Source organism: Cucurbita pepo, chromosome 19 (genome assembly GCF_057944985.1).
Source record: "Cucurbita pepo subsp. pepo isolate OVF chromosome 19, ASM5794498v1, whole genome shotgun sequence".
Lineage (NCBI taxonomy): Eukaryota > Viridiplantae > Streptophyta > Magnoliopsida > Cucurbitales > Cucurbitaceae > Cucurbita > Cucurbita pepo.
The window spans coordinates 1,873,613-1,893,257 of NC_141816.1; the positions used below are offsets into that span (position 1 = coordinate 1,873,613).

General features: G+C 34.8%; 3 protein-coding genes across 3 annotated transcripts in view; 2 read left to right on the top strand and 1 right to left on the bottom strand.

The window, feature by feature from the left end:
* The window catches only part of LOC111781239 (MIF4G domain-containing protein / MA3 domain-containing protein), a 4,285-nt gene extending 777 nt beyond the window's left edge, over positions 1-3,508 (top strand). Inside the window, exons 2-12 of the mRNA XM_023661720.2 lie at positions 1-285; positions 375-442; positions 559-641; positions 731-830; positions 915-1,000; positions 1,098-1,180; positions 1,262-1,389; positions 1,476-1,577; positions 2,324-2,617; positions 2,699-2,821; positions 2,939-3,508. The exon at positions 1-285 is cut by the window's left edge and continues 331 nt beyond it. Coding sequence (XP_023517488.2) covers positions 1-285; positions 375-442; positions 559-641; positions 731-830; positions 915-1,000; positions 1,098-1,180; positions 1,262-1,389; positions 1,476-1,577; positions 2,324-2,617; positions 2,699-2,821; positions 2,939-3,322 — 1,736 coding nt within the window. The 3' untranslated portion in view covers positions 3,323-3,508. The remainder of the gene's footprint in view (positions 286-374; positions 443-558; positions 642-730; positions 831-914; positions 1,001-1,097; positions 1,181-1,261; positions 1,390-1,475; positions 1,578-2,323; positions 2,618-2,698; positions 2,822-2,938) is intronic.
* A 1,915-nt stretch (positions 3,509-5,423) lies between these two features.
* LOC111781240 (FH protein interacting protein FIP2) lies at positions 5,424-11,062 on the bottom strand. Its single transcript, XM_087120129.1, has 11 exons — positions 10,917-11,062; positions 10,421-10,530; positions 10,059-10,193; positions 9,756-9,911; positions 7,833-7,916; positions 7,413-7,459; positions 7,251-7,324; positions 6,198-6,256; positions 5,883-5,942; positions 5,725-5,805; positions 5,424-5,578 (listed from the first exon to the last, which is right to left on the bottom strand). The coding sequence occupies exons 1-11, from the start codon at positions 10,960-10,962 to the stop codon at positions 5,525-5,527; spliced, it is 906 nt and encodes a 301-aa protein (XP_086976255.1). The 5' UTR covers positions 10,963-11,062; the 3' UTR covers positions 5,424-5,524.
* Positions 11,063-11,992: 930 nt separating this feature from the next.
* On the top strand, positions 11,993-17,750 carry LOC111781330 (uncharacterized). The gene is made up of 11 exons (XM_023661862.2): positions 11,993-12,135; positions 12,276-12,504; positions 12,884-12,991; positions 13,177-13,346; positions 13,883-14,016; positions 14,144-14,321; positions 14,419-14,968; positions 15,052-15,164; positions 15,476-15,719; positions 17,111-17,358; positions 17,456-17,750. The coding sequence occupies exons 1-10, from the start codon at positions 12,041-12,043 to the stop codon at positions 17,354-17,356; spliced, it is 2,067 nt and encodes a 688-aa protein (XP_023517630.1). The 5' UTR covers positions 11,993-12,040; the 3' UTR covers positions 17,357-17,358; positions 17,456-17,750.
* Positions 17,751-19,645: the final 1,895 nt, after the last annotated feature.

Consider the following 19,645-nt stretch of genomic DNA (forward strand, 5'->3'; position numbering starts at 1 on the left):
AGAAAAGGAAAATGTTAGAACAATCCCAAGAGAGTGAAATTGAGAAAGCAAGCGTGGGTGACGGTGAAGTGGAAGAAACTTCAAAGAAAAGTAAAAAACGGAAGAAGAAAAAGATGTCAGGACAACATCAAGTTACTGCTGATGATGGTGTGGAATCCCCTTGTGCTGCACGGATTGAGGTTCAAAAACTTCCTGTCACGCCCCAAAAATATATTGCTCCTAACTTGAGATTGCACAAAGGAATTGAGCCTGAAGATCATACTCAACTCCGTAGGCGTGTTCGAGGTGGGTAGCTTTTATGATTATTGCTCCAATTTTTTTCCCTTCATGTTCTTCAATTTCAAATATAATTTGCAATTTTTCGAATTTTTCAGGTCTTTTAAACAGGCTTTCCGAATCAAATGTGGAATCAGTAACAGGGGAAATGTCTACCGTCTATCACGTATGATATTTTATTTGAACTTTCTTGTTTGTTTATATCAAATTTTGATTATCATTAGGAAAGGTGTCCGTGGAATGTTACGAATATGGAATTAATTGTGATGTATCAATTTGCAGTCTATTTCACGCAGCATTGCTTCTCAAATTATTAGTGAGGAGGTTCTGGCATCTTGTTCGCGCGGTCCTCGTGGCAATGAACAGTTGAGTGTCTGCTTAATATTGTTATCAACCTTCCCTTACCACTTTTTGGCTTGTTAATTTACCCTAACTTGTTTGTTTCTTTTGTAAGGTATGCTGCTGTTTTCGCGGCTTTTGTTGCAGGTATGGGTTGTTTGGTTGGTTCTGACTTTAGCGCAAGACTCATGGCCTCCCTTGCTAACACATTTGAGGTGAGGCTGCCACCACCTGAATACGTCCTTAAATGTTTGATTTAAATTTTGAGAATTATTAAGAAAATCATACATCTTTTTCAGGACGAATACCTGAAAGAAGATAATCTTTCTTTACGGAATCTTACGCTATTGCTTTCCTATTTGTGCGTGTTTGAAGTTTGTGCTAGGTACGTAAATATGCAGATTATTTTGTATATTTCATTATACAATGCATATATCCACATATTTGTAATAAGCATTATTGTATCTTTTGATGCTTTTCAGTGATCTGATCTATGATTTTCTGATTATACTGAGCAAGCGATTGACAGAAATCGATGTATCCACCATCCTAACAGTTCTACAATGTAAGCTGGTATCGAGTTTGTCAATCTTTCACTAGTGTTAATTGTTATGTTACTGAAACATTGTTAATTCTAATTTGATAGGCTGTGGAATGAAAATAAGGGGTGATGATCCTTGTGCAATGAAGAATTTCATTGTGAGTGTTCAAAGTAAGGTTAATGAGGTGAAGGCGGCCTCAGGAGATGGTCAACAAAACATCAATGGAAAGAGAGTGAGTTTGTATAAGTAATATTATTTGGTTTACCCTTTGTTTTATTTGTTTGAATCTTTGTAAGATTAAAATGTGGATGGATGCAGATGGAGTTCATGCTCGAGACTATATGTGACATCAAGAATAACAAGAAGAAACCCAAGGACGATCCTGCAAACCATACGCGGATAAAGAAATGGCTACACAAGGTCTTTCTCTTCTATTTCATTGCCTTGCTTCTTTGTAGGTTACCCTATTTTTTTAGTGTAGAGCTTAACTTGCTAAATACTTGCTCTTTCTAGACCCGACATTTTAATATATTAAGTAGCCACCATGTGAGATCCCACGTTGATTGGAGAGGGGAACGAAACATTCCTTATAAGGGTGTGGAAACCTCTCCCTAGGGGACCCGTTTTAAACCTTGAGGGGAAGCCCGGAAGGGAAAGTAGAGGACAATATCTACCACAGCTTGGGCTGTGAGATCCCACATCGGTTGGAGAGGGGAACGAAACATTCCTTATAAGGGTGTGGAAACCTTTCCCTAGGAGACGCGTTTTAAAGCCTTGAGGGGAAGCTCGGAAGAGAAAGTCCAAAGAGGACAATATCTACCGCAGCTTAGGCTTGGGCTGTTACACACCCTGAGTTTTGGTATATTCTCCCAAGAAAAGTCCTTTACTTCATTATTCTCCCAAGAAAAGTCCTTTACTTCATTTTGCATCTACTAATGTACTAGGCTAACTCATGGTTTACTCTGTTTGGAGTCATTTGACAAGCCTTAAGATGCGTTAGACATAGAAAGGACATGAAAAGTTGGGTAGTGTATGTATATATATTTAAACAAAGAGCGAGATTCTACGCTCGAGCTATGTAACCTTGCCTTGTCGAGTCATGATATCTATAGAAAAACAGTGTGATTCCTGTCTGACCTTTTTCTCCTTTAATTATTTGTTTTCAGTTAGGAGTGGAAGATATAATAATTAGAGGCATAAAATGGAAAAAGTTGCTCGATCCCGACAAGAAGGGACAGTGGTGGTTAACTGGAGATGTAACGACGACATCAGAAAACATTACGGAGTTTGCCAGCACGATCGACACCGAGGTTCTTGAAGCTCAAAAAATGCTTCAACTTGCCGCTGCACAGAGAATGAATACAGATGCTAGAAAGGCAATATTCTGTATTATAATGAGTGGAGAGGATTATGTTGATGCATTTGAAAAGCTTTTAAGATTGGATTTATCTGGAAAGCAGGTTCGTAGAATATATTGAAAATTTTGTTCGTCTCATCTCATCTGTTCTATTCTGTTGACACCATCTCTCATAATCCTACAGGACAGGGAGATAATGAGGGTTCTTGTGGACTGCTGCTTACAGGAGAAAGTGTTTAACAAGTACTACACTATTCTAGCTTCCAAATTGTGTGAGCACGAAAAAAACCATAAGTTTACGTTACAGGTAAATTATTTTTTTCGTTTCGTTTTTCTTTGGTCTACACTTGTTTTGTCGATCGAACTTCGACACGTTTGTGAAATTATTACCACCTTTTGACTCTGTCACACTTCTTCGCCACAGTATTGCCTATGGGATCACTTCAAAGAACTGGAAACGATGCAGCTTGTTAGGTCGATGAATCTTGCGAAATTCACGGCCGAGATGATCGCTTCGTTTACTCTCTCCCTCGCAGTTTTGAAGTCTGTGGATCTGAGTGATATCATGCTTCTTACTCCAAAGAGGATCATGCATTTCCGTATGCTGTTTGATTCGATCTTTGAACGTCCTGACAAGTTGATTTGGAACGCATTCACTCGAGTCGCTATTAACCCTGAGCTCGAACCTCTTCGAAGCGGTATGTTGTTCTTCATTAAAGAGTATATGATTAAGGGTAATAAAGTTAATGTAGAGAAGTTTAAGGTCGTAAAGAAAGCCCTCAACAATGTTGAGGGAATCCTTATGTAAAGTGAACTGTCGAGGGAATCAAAGTTCCATTTTTGATCTAATTATACAAAGTATGAATGTTGTTCACGATTTTGTTTTTGGAAATAGGTGAATTATTTTTAGTCTCATCGATTTCTCATGTCTCATGTTTATAATTTTGAGTCTCACGATCTTGTTGGAGTTATATTTCAGACTTATTGGCTATTATCTAGTCGGAGTTATATTTCAGTTACTTATTGGCTACTAGCTGGTCGGAGTTGTACTTCAGTTGACTATTAGCTAGTCGGAGTTGTACTTCAGTTGACTATTAGCTAGTCGGAGTTGTACTTCAGTTGACTATTAGCTAGTCGGAGTTGTTGGAGTTGTACTTCAGTTGACTATTAGCTAGTCGGAGTTGTATTTCAGTTGACTATTAGCTAGTCGGAGTTGTATTTCAGTTGACTATTAGCTAGTCGGAGTTGTATTTCAGTTGACTATTAGCTAGTCGGAGTTGTATTTCAGTTGACTATTAGCTAGTCGGAGTTGTACTTCAGTTGACTATTAGCTAGTCGGAGTTGTACTTCAGTTGACTATTAGCTAGTCGGAGTTGTACTTCAGTTGACTATTAGCTAGTCGGAGTTGTATTTCAGTTCACGATTAGTTAGTCGGAGTTACACTTCAGTCATCTCTTCATCTCTTTAATTTCTTGTTATTAGGTATAATTATTATGAAATTTGAGGTCATTTTCTAATTTCTAAAACAATTCTTAAGTTGATTAAGGTAAAAATATGTGATTTTTCACTTTATATAGAGAGATATTATATTTTAAAAGGAGAGTGGGTCACTTAAAAATGTTTTTCAAAAAAAATTTGAAGAGTGACATATTCTTGTAGTATTACATTCAATGATGTTTATAGGCACAATTTTTTGTTTTAATTTTATTTCATGACAAATGTTACTTTAATCTTTTTTTTACTTATCTTTAAAATATAATTATTTCAATCTTTTATTATTTGTAATTCTAACAAAAAAAAAAAAAAAAAAAAAAAAAAAAAAAAGGAAAGAAAAAGAAAGAGGTTGTTTATTCCAAAATTCAATTAAGGGTAAGTTAATAATAAGTGTACTAAGGTTTGTAAAGTATATTTTAATGGTAACTTCTTCAAATCCTAAACTAACTTCTTTTAGTCCACATTTGATGTGTATAAGGCATGACTAGTCATTGAAGGAGACTCTTCGATTGTAATTGTTCTATTATGATCGTTGTGGATCTCCTACCACAACAAAAAAAATATATATATAACCCAAAAAAATAATAATAATACCAAAAAAATAATAATAATAGATTCGATAGACAAGAAAGAAGTTAAATTAATATATAACGATAAATAGATTAAAAAAAACAGTAAATGCACTGATATTATTTTCATTCTTTTAAAAAAAGTTTTCATTCTTTTAAAAAAAATTAGCATAATTTAAAATTTTGTTTGGTGCGTCTCTCGCTTAGAAAAATGTGATTCAATTTATGCTACAATTTCAATTTAATGTACCTATCTATATATATATATCTATATATATATATATTCTAAACCCTATTAATTAAATTATCATTTTTAAAGTTTTTATCTGAGTTTTTTTTTTCTTTTTATATTTTATATTTGTTTTTGAAATTTGACTAAGAATTCATATGCTTTCTTAACAAAATTGAAATCTAAAATAATAATTTAAAAAAAAAAAGTCCAATTTTAAAAAAATAAAAACAAAAAATTAAATAAATACAATAGTGTATAAAGTGATGTCTAAAGATTTAGAGGGAAGAAAACTTTCACTGTTAAGTAAATAATATATCTACTGATCCAACTAAATGATTTGGAAGATTTTATGTTGCATAATTTAATGAACAGGAAATCAGAATGATATTATATATGCATGCTGTTAAGGATAGTTGACCGTTCATTATAAGACAAATATCTAGATATTTGCCTTATATTACGGGTTACCATATTTGCCCAAAGGCAAATATATTCTATTCATTTATTATTCTTTCCTTTTATTCCTATTTCCATATTATTTGTAATTTATCATTCTGTATTCTGTATTCTGTAAATGATTATAAATAAGAGAACTCTCACCACTTAAACGTGGATTCAGCAAACATTCACCACCATAATGATATTATATATATGCATGCTATATACTTATAAAAGCATAGTGATATTCCTTGAATCATACACCTTAAACACTAGTTCATCTGATTGCTCCCAGTAAATTTGCCCCATCCAGCCTTGCACCTTCCAATTGCTGTAAAATTAAGTAGATGTCAAGTCAAAGTTCGAAAAATGGAAAGATTTTCTATACAATCTTACAATTCTATTAATTTTAGAGGGAACAAAAAGAAATGAACACGAACAAAGTCTATACGATCTTACAATTCAACCAGAACTTACAGTATTTTGAAGATTCACATATCGCAAATAGGCTCGTTGTAGGTTTGCACCCCTCAAATTGGCGTTTGAAAGTTTTGCGCCCTACAATCAGTGGACGTCACGGAATTTTGTTTCTAAAGATGAGGAAGCAAAGTGCTAGATATATATATAAATTTTACCTTCAAATTTGCTCCTTCAAGATTAGCTCCCTCTAAGTTCGCACTAGTTAGATCAGCCCCCTGAAATTTTTTGTGACAATGGTATAGCGTTATTCCTACGACGTAACTTACCGTTTTTAATGTATATTTTTCATTTGAATATCCCTAACTCCCTGCTGAGGGCAGAAATTGACCAACAATGAAGGGAGTGGAGAGACATCCAAAGATTCATGATACGACAAGGTGTGGCAGAGCGTAATGAAATGTTCGTAATCAAGAAAATGATAAAAACAATATCGAGAGTATATAAAATCTTATCGAAGACATGTGTTGAACCTGAAGGTGTGCAGAGCGTAAATCTGCTCCGCAGAAGCTGCAATCCACCAAACAAGCATCTGCAGTTTGACATGAAAGACTTCAGAGGGTATAGTAGAAATGTTAATGGAAGCAAATAATATGCACCATAGCCTTTTCTATTAAAAAGAAAAGAAGTTAACAATTACTTTGATTGGGTCATCGGATAACAAATATAATTTCATGAAGACCGATGATCACTTATGTTTGGGAGATTTTAAAGAAATAGAACCATATTACAATGCTTAAACTTAACAAAAGTGGATCACTTACTGGTAGCTGATTGGAAATAAGTTTTGACAAAGACAAAAAAGATACAAAAATACCAAAAAAAATGAATAGAAGGAACCAAATCTCATAAGAAAATGTTTGTTAAACCAGTGTTTCTCTAGTGATGCAACCTTTCAGCTCAAACATATGAAGAGATTCTCTCCTGGCAAGCCATAGCACAGGAACAAATAGGGAAAAGATGGCCTTTAGGTTATTGTTGAGGCTAAACAAATGAAATTGCTTCAAACTGAAGGTCCATGGGATTTGTGTTGTTTCTTTGTAACAAGTATAGTAATCACAGGTACTCAGAAAAAAATAATGATCAAGTACTTTTAAACATGCATCCAAATTTCTTTTCCTCATAATCAGTGTCTTCCATCATAGGATCCTGTTTGTCCATTTCACTTTTATTTTTTCTAGCCATCACCTTTGCACACTGTGTATCGAGCAATGTTCCCCCATTTGTGAGGTAAACGTATTACACGGCCCTCTTTGTCGTCTTAAGAAATATTTTGTCCTGGGTCCACGAAAGAAATATTTATCTGGAAAGATTGTAAAATTCAACAATGTCCAACTAATCCCAAAGTGACAAGCAAAAATCTCATTGGGACAAAACTAGGATTTAGTCTAAACTAAACATAATGGAATCTTCATTGCAAAACTGAATTTAAGTTAACCAGTAGAATCGAGCAAATAACTGATGGAGAAACACTTGTTAAAAAAAAAAGTGTTATAGAGAAATGTACAGTGATAAAAGAAACTTGCCTTGTAAATTGGCACTCTGGAGATTAGCAGCTGCTAATAAGGCCCCACGAAGGTTTGCTCCAGTAAATTCACATCTTCCTAGGCAAAATAAAATTAATAAGAACGCAGTCCTCAGATAATTAAAAACTGTAACAAAAAGGGAATCAAGTATTCATTTTATACTCTCGCAAAGTTGCATTATGAAAAATTGAGCCCTCAGCGTCTGCATCCTGCATGTACAAAATGAAAAAATGGGATATAGATGCATCCTTGACAGATACTGTATGAACTCAACTTTTAGAAATTTAGAATATTTTTCAGAAATCAAGCGATTATTGATATAAACATTATGCACAATGCACAATTATTGATATTGTTACAAATATATAGAGAACATGCCAAACTTTGAATTATCCTGAAATATATATTGACGAACTTCTTTTCAGTGACTACCAGATCAATTCCATACAGTCGAAATTTATCAAGAAAAATAGTGAACTGCTGCTGGTGGAAGTTATCTTCCGCCCTTCATGGAAAAAACTAATAATTACAAATTTGTAATCACAGAAGTCTCCATAGTTAGATGCAACTGCTTGTACATACCCGAAACTTAGCACACTGAAGGTTTGCACGTGAGAAGAACACGTTTTTAAGACTTGCATAGCTGAAGTCAACATATGAAAGGTCCTGCATATTTTAAAATTTTAACAGCTTTAGACATGAGATATGTAATCTTGCATCAGCAGCAACCAACAGATACGGTTAAATAGAGATACTTGCAGATATAGCAACATACATAAAAAAAACAAATTTTATAAAATAGCCCAGAATTAAGTATATCTAAATTGAGAATATAATTTATTGTTCTATGGTAAATTACTAAGTTATATCAGTCCTCACCTACCGCACCTTTTCTGAAAATGAGAAACCAGTTTTCACTGATAACAATGAATGTAGACAAAAGGGAAATAGAAAAATGAAGTCCCGAGACACAGGAGCCAGAGAAAAGAAAATACAAGAACTTACTAGCTACAAAACAAATACAGAAAATAGCTCCAATTAACAATTAACACTAAGATCCTCGATTACAGAAATTCAGGAGAGAGGCCTTGAACGTAGCCAAGGTCCAAACCTCTAAAAACTCTCCAATTTATCTCACTTTTCTGCTTTGTATGGTGTTGGTCTTCCATGAGCAAGAAGCAAGCAAAAATAGCATTCACGACAAAACAGAGGGAAGTGCGGCCCCGTTCATATCAGATTAGGCCCAAAATTGAAAATTACGAGAAGATCCCTACTGTAGAATAGTAGGGGAATTGTTTTGCCAGTAGAATACTGTAAAAATCCAGAAAGAGAAAGCGAAGGGGATTTGGTGCAATCCAGTGATCTTCCTAGAAGCAAGTACAATCTCATTTCTAACAAAGAAGAAATGAAATTATCAAGCTGAGGCAAACATTAGGGGATGACTTTGCAAGGATTCCTGAAAGTGTCACTAATAACAAAATAAAGGCCCTACCTCGCTGATTGAAAAACAATAAGGATCTCAGTTACGAAACTCTTGGGATTTTATCTAACCTTAAAAGACCTTTAGATCCAAATTATCCAAAACTCCAAAAACGATAAGGAATCAACCCAAGGGAAAGTTTTGAAATGTATTACCTTGATAATCAATATCAAGATTAATATGCAACTTTCAAGAAAACCCGTGATTCAAATCACTTCACAAGATAGCTTGATCAAGACTACTTAATGACTCTAGCATACAAATCTAAACACAAGAAATGCAAAGAAACAAGCTCATGGCTTAAGAGGCATAGTATGCAACTTTAATTTTAATATCCAAAATCTTCCCTGAAGATTATATTGCATGATTTATGTCTTGGTTCATATTAATTTCGTTCAAAGGGATGAAACAGTTCCCCTCTACTAGAATAAAAGAAAACTGTATTGTTTGCAAACTGTAGATGAGTTGGATAAATTTTATTCTTCCCTCAAACTGAAACCCCTAGTGGCGAAGAATTCACTCTTAGGTCTACCACTAGTTAAGATAGAGAAGTTGAAAGAGTAAAAACAATTACCCATTCAAGACATCCACGTAAAATCAAAATTTTCCATCAAAGGATCGTATCCAGAAAAAAAAAACCCAATAATGTGAACTGGGGCCTTTTCAAAGTCAGCGCCCAATAACTTGGTGAGCTATTAAAGATATCAGTGAGGACTTGCCTACCAGCCCCAAAATTGTCCTAATTCTCCAAAATGGTACTTGTGATCATTTTCTGCATTCTCTAAGTCAAAATCTTAGCAATAAATATAATAGGTTGGAGACTGAAATTATGGGTTTGAAATACTTGATTCCATGGGCAACAACTTTCTAATAAAACAAGACATATTAGGCCTTCCTTGATGAAGAACCTTACCATTGTCAAAACTACCTCTAAACTTCTTTGTAAGATTTGGTCCATAATGAGATTGCTTCTTTTACTTAAAAAGTTATCAGCTAATAAGTCAAGAAACTCGAAAAATATTTACCAGCTTGGACAGATCAAGCCCAGAAAGGTTAACCCCTCGCAGTCTAACTTTCTCAAACTGTATGCACTTGATAACATCAACACGCTTCAGCTCTGACTGAGGTTCCTCATCTTCCTTCTTTTTACTTGTTAGTTCAGTTATTCCATCGATGAGTCCCTGAATAATTTGCAATTCCCTCAAACCATTAATATGGACAGTAGCCCCTTCCACAATAAAACCGACATGGAAAATAAATATTAACAAAAAAAGAAGTCGTGAAATTATAAATTAAAGCTTGAACTATAGGAAAGAATGACGGCTCACGAGCAACTGATAGTACTCTGCCTCTCGCAGAAGCTCTTGAATCTCAGAGTCAGAAAGAGTTGGAACTATGCCATCTCTTAACCAATTGAGAATGTGTCGAAAATGCTTCCCATCCCTGTCCACAAAGACAGATCCCTGCATCAAATAAGATATTAATGTCCGTAATAGAAATGGAGTAGAGTTCTAGGTAAAAAAAAAAATCATATACAGAGAGAGTGAATTATGTCAATGAAGAAGAAGGTTCCAACAGTAGAACCTCAACATATGGCGATAAAACTTGAGACTAAATTCAATTGATTAATCACTGGAATGAAACAAATTACTTATACTCGTCATAAATAAATTAATCCGAAAACACACACCTCCCCAGGATCCCGGCATATAGTATGACGGCCACTAAACATTGCAGCTAGCATCGAATCAGGTTCTCGCTGAGTCAATGTATCTAATGTTGTTCTAAATTTCTTCCCACCTGCAAGTAAACACAAAAATTCACAAAAAAAGAAATATCCAAATCAACTCAAAATCCTCCTCGATTAACACAAAATGAATAAATACAACAGAATTAAAGATAGCACAATGCTAATTATGGGAGGTAAAGTCCCCTCCACGCAGGAACGTGCCAAAGATCAGCTAAACTCATCAATCAATTGCTAGCTATAATATATCAACAGGATCATGAGCACCTAAATGTCGTAATCTTCTTTCGCAAACTAATCAAACAGTGGTTGAAATCAATAGTTGAATTCATTCACTTGGAGCAAACAATAAACTGATGAAAGGCAATCGAATCCGAGAAAGTGTGTGTGTGTGTGTGAGAGAGAGAGAGAGAGAGAGAGATAGAGAGAGGTGACGTACCAATGTTGAGGCGAACCAGAGAAGAAGGATCAGAGACCTTCTTCATTGATGAGCTGAGAGAGAGGAAAGTCGCTTTGCTCTGCAGATGAAAATTGAGAGAGAGAACGTGGTTTCTAAGGTATCTATTTTTCGCCTTATGAACACGCTGCTACATAGCCAATCATCAACTGCCACGTATGAGAATAATTTCACCCCAAAATCCACATAGGGTGGTTTTATCACTCCCGCACAAATTAGTTTTTTTTTTTTTTTTTTTTTTTAAGTTACTCTAATTTTTTATACATCAAAATTTTTAAATAACTGTAAAGATAATTGTGAGATCCCACGTTAGTTAGAGAGGAAAACGAAACATTTCTTATAAAGATACGAAAGTTTCTCTCTAGTAAACGTATTTTAAAACTATTAAGTTGATAACGATACATAACAAGTCACAGACAATATCTACTAGCAATAGATTTGGACTATTACAAGAATCTACTTAGACGTGTTCATCACAATATCAACTAAATTACTCTAATTTTTTAGTCATCGAGTTTTTTAAATACCCATAAAGATAATCATGAGATCTCACGTTAATAGAGAGAGGAAAACGAAGCATTTTTTATTAGGGTGTGAAAGCTTCTCCACAGACGTATTTTAAAACCGTGAGACTGACGACAATACGTAATGAATCACAAACAATATCTACTAACAATGAATTTGGACCGTTACAGCCGTCTTCATCACAATATTAAATTACTTTTTTAAATCTATGTTTGGATTTTCACAAAAATCTAAATATTGCCTTCTTCCTCTCTCTATCTCTTAATGGCACTATTTTCCAAGAGGATAAGAATTATTTTATTTATTTACTTATTTTTGTCTCTCTTTAAATTTAAATAAATAAGATTATTATTATTATTATTATTATTATTATTATTATTATTATTATTATTATTTTAGGGTTAGGGATATTATTGCAATTAAAAATAAATAAATAAATAAGATGAAAAAAAAAACAGTTCAAGCGTTTGCATGAGGATGCCACGTGGCCAAGTGGTATAAAGACACGTACAACACGCACCTTCACTGCGTTGCCATGCCATTACAACTGAAAGCTTCTTTCTCCAACTCCTTTCATTCCAATGGTTCAGCAAAACGAAATCACCGCAACAATGGAGACGACCTCTCGGAAACACCTCTCCTCCGTCGCCAATGACGTCATCCAACACTGTGCTCTGTAAGATAACCTCTTCTTCTTCTTCTTCTTCTTCTTCGCTCTCTCTCAAATCGAAGGCACTTCAATGTTCTCCTTCTTGCTTCGCGGTTTGTGGTTTTATCTAAATTTTGATTGATAAATGATAATTGTGGCCTTTGCAGGATAGTCGGCAGTTCTGTGGAAGGATTGGTGGAAGAGTTTGAGACTTCGTGGAAACCTGAGACTGGAAGCTATTCGAGGAAGTTCTTGGAGTTTTGTAGCGCCAAGGCTCTGGCCGATATGTGCCGGAACTTGAAGGAAGATATTTGTAATGGTTCGTTTAGCCGCTTCAGCTTTGATATGATGCTTGCTTGGGAGATGCCTTCCACTGAAGCTGAAGAGTCTCGCGAGGTTCGTGCACAAACGCACTTCTACTCTATCGACCTTGTTCTGAAGTTCTCTATTAGGCTTGTATTTTCCGGTTCTATCGATTTAGTTTGAAGATATGTACGTTCGCGTTTTTTGTTTCTAATGTTCCGATATATGATTTGGTTGTTGGAAGATTACATCGTCTCTGACTCTAGTTGTGGCGATTGTTCTTTTGTTACGCACTGCAAAAAGTGGAGTATGATGTTGTGATGTTGTATTTGGATTCTTATTTTAGTTTTCGATGATTCGCTTCCAAATTTCTTTCAATTTGGTACTTTCGTGCTGAAACTCGGCCTTATGCATCGATAATATTGAGTTGTTCGTGTATAGCTTTTACATTTCGCTGTCGTCGATGTAACAGGAGTGTGTGGCAAAGATGAAAGAAGAGAAGAATAAAGTCGTAGCAGCCAATGTGGCGCCAGAGCAAGATGAGATCCCTCTTTTCTATTCGGACCTTATGCCCTTGCTTGTAAGCATCGCGTGTAGTTGAACGATGTCTCTTTTTTCGTTATGGAATATTTTCCCCCAACCAACTCTTATCTCCCTTATGGAGCATGATGTCGCACTAGATTTCAATCGATTATTGGCGTTTTATTTGCCTGTCTGTTTCTCTGTATTGCATTCGGATACCTAATTTTGGTATTATTTTGGCAGGTTGACGACGATCCAGATGTTGGAGAAGATGCATTTGTGTGGTTAGGGTCTTTAGTTCCATTAGTTTCGGATCTTGTCAATTCAAGATCCACATTCGAAACTCTAACAGCTCCAACTGGACACCGGCTGCATTTCCCAGCCTATGATAAATTTCTGAAGGAAATTGAGAAGTAATATCTTTAACTTCTTCTCAACTTCAATTACAATTTTTCTATCTTTAGCGCAGTGGAGGGCAAGAAACACATACTAATTTCATTGACTAGAGGAGTATTATTAAAGTTAAATTGATCATTTGATCTATACCTCGTAGATAGAGCATCGCTATGCTTTTGTATACTTTCAATTATATAACATTCCTGTAGCTGTGGTTAATGGAAATCGTGTACAATACTTACTCAAAAGTTTTGGAGAGGAAATCGAGATTGGTATAATGTTTAAAATAGAAGTAACTTTCATCTAATTAGAAACACTCTTCACGTGTTCATAAGATTGAAAAGTTTTTAATCAGCATTTTTTTTTTCCTCCAGACATCATTTTTAAAAGTTTTTGGATTCATTGTTGGTACTCAAGTTCATGAACCTGGTCGGGCTACATAATTGTGTTATGGAGTTATAGTGAATTAAGAAGTCTATAATTTGTCAATAACTTGTAAATAGTTTTCTCACTTTTTTTTTTTTTTGGCTTCTGTACAATTTATCATCTCCAGATGCATAAATCATCTGCAGAAACAGGCAACTCCAAAGGGTGTTGAGCTACGTGATGATGAGTTCATATTACATGTGGAGGGAACTGCTAGCTCGCAGAGGGTAGTGCGCCACATTGGATCAACAAGTTGGCCTGGTTAGATTTAGTTAATTTTCATTGATCCATTTCTCATATGATTGTCTCTTGTGATATTTGGAATTTTGACCATGTCCCTTTTGTATTGAGAACATTACCGAGTATGAAGGCCATTTCTGTGTCTCAGGCAGGCTTACATTAACTAATTACAGCCTCTATTTTGAGGCCTCTGGTGTGATAACTTACGAAAAGGCAGTTGAGATAGAACTCTCAAGGGACACTCTGCACAGTGTGAAACCAGCTTCCACTGGACCTTGGGGTGCACCACTTTTTGACAAGGCAATCTTCTATGAGTCCCCTGAGATGTGAGGATATTTTATTGATTTTGTTTCCATTATCGAGCAATTAGCATAAAAGAAAAACCTTGATTTGTAATTAATCAAATATTTTCTCAATTTTAAGATCAGAGGAAGTTGTGTTGGAGTTTCCAGAGATCACAAGTTCCACAAGACGTGATCACTGGCTCGCGCTAATTAAGGAGATCATACTCTTGCATTGTTTTTTGCGGAAATTTAATTTGGAAAATCCAATGCAAGTGTGGGAGATTCATTCAAGAACAATTCTGGGGATTATAAGGCTTCACGCAGCCAGAGAATTGCTTAGAATATCTCCACCTGTTCCTACAAAGTTCTTAATATTTGCCTTATGTGATGAGTTACCAAAGGGTGATTATGTACTAAAAGAACTTGCTGAGAATCTGAAGTTGCTGAATAGTGGACGCCCATTCAATGCAACTGCAACTCTAAGATATTTGAACATGTCCCAGTTAACCAACTCCAGTGTAGAAGAAATTGAGAAAGTCTGTAATGTAAGTGAACGTGATGAAGCACAGTTCTCCTTAGAGAATGCCATTAATCAGGCCAGAGAAAAAGAGAAGGAAGTTGTCCATGCCAAGGCTACCACTGTAGGACTGAAAGAGGAAGGCATCGGTGAAAGTGCACTCATCTTCATGGCGAGCATCTTAATCTAATCAAAATTCTAAGAATTCTGTTCTTTTGTGTTTATTTTAAGTCATAACTTGATTACATGGTGCAGGAGCTATTAAAGCCACTTAAGAGCAGGTTACCTTGGTTCAAAGAAGTTCTTGAATGGGAAAGACCAGCGGCTACTGTTACCGTGCTCGCTGTATCTTTGATAATTACATTTAAGTAAGTTTTGTTTGTGCATTTTGTTTCCACCAAATATCCCAATTAGATATTCCAATACTCTTGTCGAGGATGGTTGGGAGAGTCCCACATTGGCTAATTAAGGGGATGATTATGAGTTTATAAGTAAGGAATACATCTCCATTGGTATGAGGCCTTATGGGGAAACCAAAAACAAAGCCATGACAGTTTATGCTCAAAGTGGATAATATCATACCATTGTGGAGATCCGTGATTCCTAACATACTCGTATTCTTCAATTTTCTCTTGGATCATGATCAAGGCTGGCAACTAACTTACATTCACGGATGTAGGGAGTGGTTTGGCAAGGCTGTGGCTGCCCTCCTGTTTTGGGTGGTCTTGGTGATGCTTCAAGCGAGGAAGAAAAAGATTCAGGAGAAGTGCGATGAGATTGTGGTCTGCACTGCCTCTGACCAGACTACGATGGAGAGCATAGTATCTGCCCAACAAAGTTTGCAAAATGTGCACGAGATTGTGCAGGCTGCAAACATTGCAGTGTTGAAGATTTGGTCCATTTTCATATCCAAAACCCGGAAGGTATAATCACATTTCTTAATTAAATTTTTATGTGTCCTCAAACTCATCTAGCATGAGATCTTATCTTATATTTCTTGGGATAAAACTATTTGCTGAAAAATAGGTGGTAGCAAATATAAAATTTCAAAATACCAATTCCAAAAAACTGGAGTTGTTGCTCTGAGTGGACTGATTATGTTAGGTTGGCTAGTTTAGATTTTAGTTCAATCATCGACATCCAATGAAACGCTAGTGACCATGTATGGAAAGGAAACAATAGTATTATGTGTTGGGAGAGGAGTCATGTTAGGAACCACGACTCTCCACAATGATATGATATTGTCCATTTTGAGCATAGACTCTCATGATTTTGCTTTTGGTTTACCCAAAAGGTTTCATACTAATAGAGATGTATTCCTTATTTATAAACCCATGATCAACCTTTAATTAGCCGATGTGGGACTTGTCTCCCAACAATCCTCAACATTTGGCTAAGCGAGGGGATGATCATGGGTTTATGAGGAATGACTACATTTCCATTGATATGAGGTTTTTTTTTTTTTTGGAGAAACCAAATGTAAAGTCATGAGAGCTTATGCTCAAAGTCGACGGAATGACTACATTTCCATTGATATGAGGTTTTTTTTTTTTTTTTTTTTTTTTGAGAAACCAGAAGCAAAGTCATGTGAGCTTATGCTTAAAGTCGACAATATCATATCATTAGAGAGGGTTGTGCTTTCTAACATTATATTTTCTTTTTCCTCTTCGATGATTTTAGCTAATTTGGTTACAAGCAAACATGACTTGGATAACTATTAAAAATAAGTGTGATTAAATGGCTTTAAAAAGTTGAAGTCGTTGGGAAAATAGAGGGGGCTGAACAAAATTTATCATAATGCACGAGCTAATTTTAAAAAATAGTTCCTTTTAGCTGATTTTGTGTTAGACTCATTTTGTTACAATAGCAAATAGCATCATACGTTTGTGGGCAACATGCCTTACTTTGTCACAATTGTTGCCTTACTTTGTCACAATGGCACTTTGTAAGGGTCATGCGACCATGGGCAACATGCCTTACTTTGTCACAAAGGCACTTTGTAAGGGTCATGCGGCCATGGGCAACATGCTTTACTGCGTCACAATAGCACTGTGTAAGAGTCATGCAGCCATGACAACACACCTTGGACAAGTACAGCGGTGACACACTTCATCCACTTAGAACAGCATAATAGTTGAATTAGTCAAAGTATATGCCTTGGAATCTTCATCAAACATCTTGTGCTAATTTCAAGTATCAACGTACATATGTCTTTGGATCATATACTGACGATTTTCTCTATTTAAAATCACACTTGGAAAGCGTTCAGTTCCCATTGAAATAGAAAGTTGTACATTTTGGGTTGGTGTTGCAGCACGCGGACATGGTAATGGCGGTACTGAGTGGGGTGGCAATAACACTGGCAGTGGTTCCAACGAAGTACATAATAATGGGGGCAATATTATATGGCTTTTTGATGACCTCAAGAGTAGGGAAGAAAACTAAGGGTACCAACAGCGGTGGAGGAGACAGACGGCTGAAGGAGTGGTGGGACTCTATCCCCGTCATCCGCGTCCGTGTCGTCGACAAGCTTCCCGAGAGCGGCGGCCCTTCCGACTAAGGGTAATCCTCCACTCACCCTTTTCCATGCTTTCCTAGTTTCTCCATTTCCCCCCTTTTCTTTATGTCTATTCTGATCCTTTGCCATTTGTGAATATAGACAAACTGAAGGCCCCTTATAGAACAACGTGACAGTGGGATTTTATTGAGAATATTTTGGGGGCTTTTGGTTTCTTGGTCGTGGTGGGTTTGGTCTGAAAATTCGGTGTGTTTCCCTCTCCCTCCTCTTCTGTTTTAGGTTCAAAAATAGAGTGCGTGAGCTATTCATACGCATTATGAAATAAAATCATAAAATTTTAGATTGTGAAATGGTTTGATTACCCGTAGAATTCATAACATGGTTTAGAGCTTCTCATTCTTGATATTATTTTATAGATTGTGAAATGGTTTGATTACCGGTAGAATTCATAACATGGTTTAGAGCTTCTCATTCTTGATATCTATTCCCCTCTTTGATAAAGGTAAAACTCCCCTCTTTGATAAAGGTAAAAGAGTCATGGTTTGGTTTATAAAATTAAATATAAAGTTTTTAGGTGTACTTATTTTTTAAATAAAGAATTGGAATTAGAAATAATCTTAAAAAGTTATAGGTTGGGTTTATGCTTTATTTTAGTAACATTATTGATAAGACTCATTATTGATAGGACTGATTTGTAATTTTTACAATTTTTTTTATCCAAATTATTCATGTGAAGACTTGTGATTGATGATGTCATATGCTATGATATTAAAAAAGAATATATTAAAAAAGAATAGTATTGGATGATGAAATATTTAATCTTCCTTTATGAACTTATTAATTAATAAAATTAATATTTTATATGAAGGACGGTATATAACTCGATTTTAATATTTATTGAGTAATGAACTTTGGCCTAAAATGACATGTCTTTTGAGTGGGAACCATCTTATCTATATATCTACTACGGTAGGAGAATTGACCAAATAGTAAATAATAACGTAATCTTATCAAATAAAATTCACACATAGGATAAATAGATGAATGGTCTCTTAAAATACGGATTTTGGGAGTCGAACAATGGAATCTACCATCTCTTTGGCTTCAGAGACTATTAATCATTGGATTATAAACAAATTGTATATTTGGTTAATTAGTGATACACGGGCAAAAATACTTTTGATTGTAATTACAAATAACTTATAAATGATTGCAAAAATACTTTTGATCTAATGGTAATTACAAATAACTTATATATTATCGACTGATATATAATTAATGGATTAAAAATTTATTTAGTTTACTTTCCAATTTAGAGTAGTAATGTTAGAATTTAGTTATTTAAAAAATTGAAATGTTGAACCAAATATTTAATATATTAAATATAATTAATAAGAATCTATTTAGTTAAGAGAAAAAATATCATCGTATTTATTATCTTAAATGTTAAAATAATTAAGGTATATTATACATTAAAGAAAATAATTTAAATTAAATTGAGTTTATATATTAGGATAATTAAATATGATTTAAAGAACCCAATTCTATTTTAATATATTTAATATTAAAATATATTATTTCAAATTTAGCAAAAGTATTTTAAAATACAATAATAGGATAATTGAACCCAATAAATTAAATCGTACATATCTATTTTATAAAAGTTTACTTAACTATATATTTTAGTTTAATTCTAAATAAATTGAAATATGTTCGAAGCTTCCACGGTGAGCTCGGTAACATTGTTCCCTTTCGACCAAACCAATATTTTTTAAAATTTAAAACTTTTTGATTTTATACGAAATATATTATCCAAAATTTGTAAGCTCCTTAAACACGTTTCTTTTAGTGTCTTATGATTTTTTTTATCGTGCTAAATATCATATTTTTTTATTCATTATCTAAATTGTTCTAGTAAGCAGGAGTTTTACGGGACTTAAATGGCACTTTCGTCATTTGATTTGAGTCCCACCTGTCACGGTACATCACGAGAGGATTTGCAGCATGTCAAGTCCCGATAAGATTCTTTACTTTACATCGAATTAAACCAAATACTCCATCGCTTGTGTGAGTACCCGTCAATTCCCTTGAGCTTCATCCTTCCAAACGCACTCTCCAAACACAAGACTTAACACGAAATTAAAAAGCTAGTTGACATACTTTCATGATCTACTATCGATATGTCATTTGAATTGATAGAAGCCGTCTGAAGCTGTATATTTTTTTTTGTCCTAATTTTTGTTTATTTTACAATAAAAAATAAACAAAAATAAAAAAAATAAACGTCAATAATAATTTTGGATCGAATGCTTATCCAATATTATCAAATAT

Coding starts and splice junctions, on each gene's coding strand:
- LOC111781240 (XM_087120129.1), bottom strand. CDS start 10,962: ATGAAGAAGGTCTCTGATCCTTCTTCTCTGGTTCGCCTCAACATTG. Junction 7,325..7,412: donor CATAATGCAACTTTGCGAGA/GTATAAAATGAA, acceptor TTGCCTAGGAAG/ATGTGAATTTACTGGAGCAA. Junction 5,806..5,882: donor TTGAAGGAGCAAATTTGAAG/GTAAAATTTATA, acceptor CACTGATTGTAG/GGCGCAAAACTTTCAAACGC.
- LOC111781330 (XM_023661862.2), top strand. CDS start 12,041: ATGGTTCAGCAAAACGAAATCACCGCAACAATGGAGACGACCTCTCGG. Junction 12,136..12,275: donor GTCATCCAACACTGTGCTCT/GTAAGATAACCT, acceptor TGGCCTTTGCAG/GATAGTCGGCAGTTCTGTGG. Junction 12,992..13,176: donor CGGACCTTATGCCCTTGCTT/GTAAGCATCGCG, acceptor TTATTTTGGCAG/GTTGACGACGATCCAGATGT.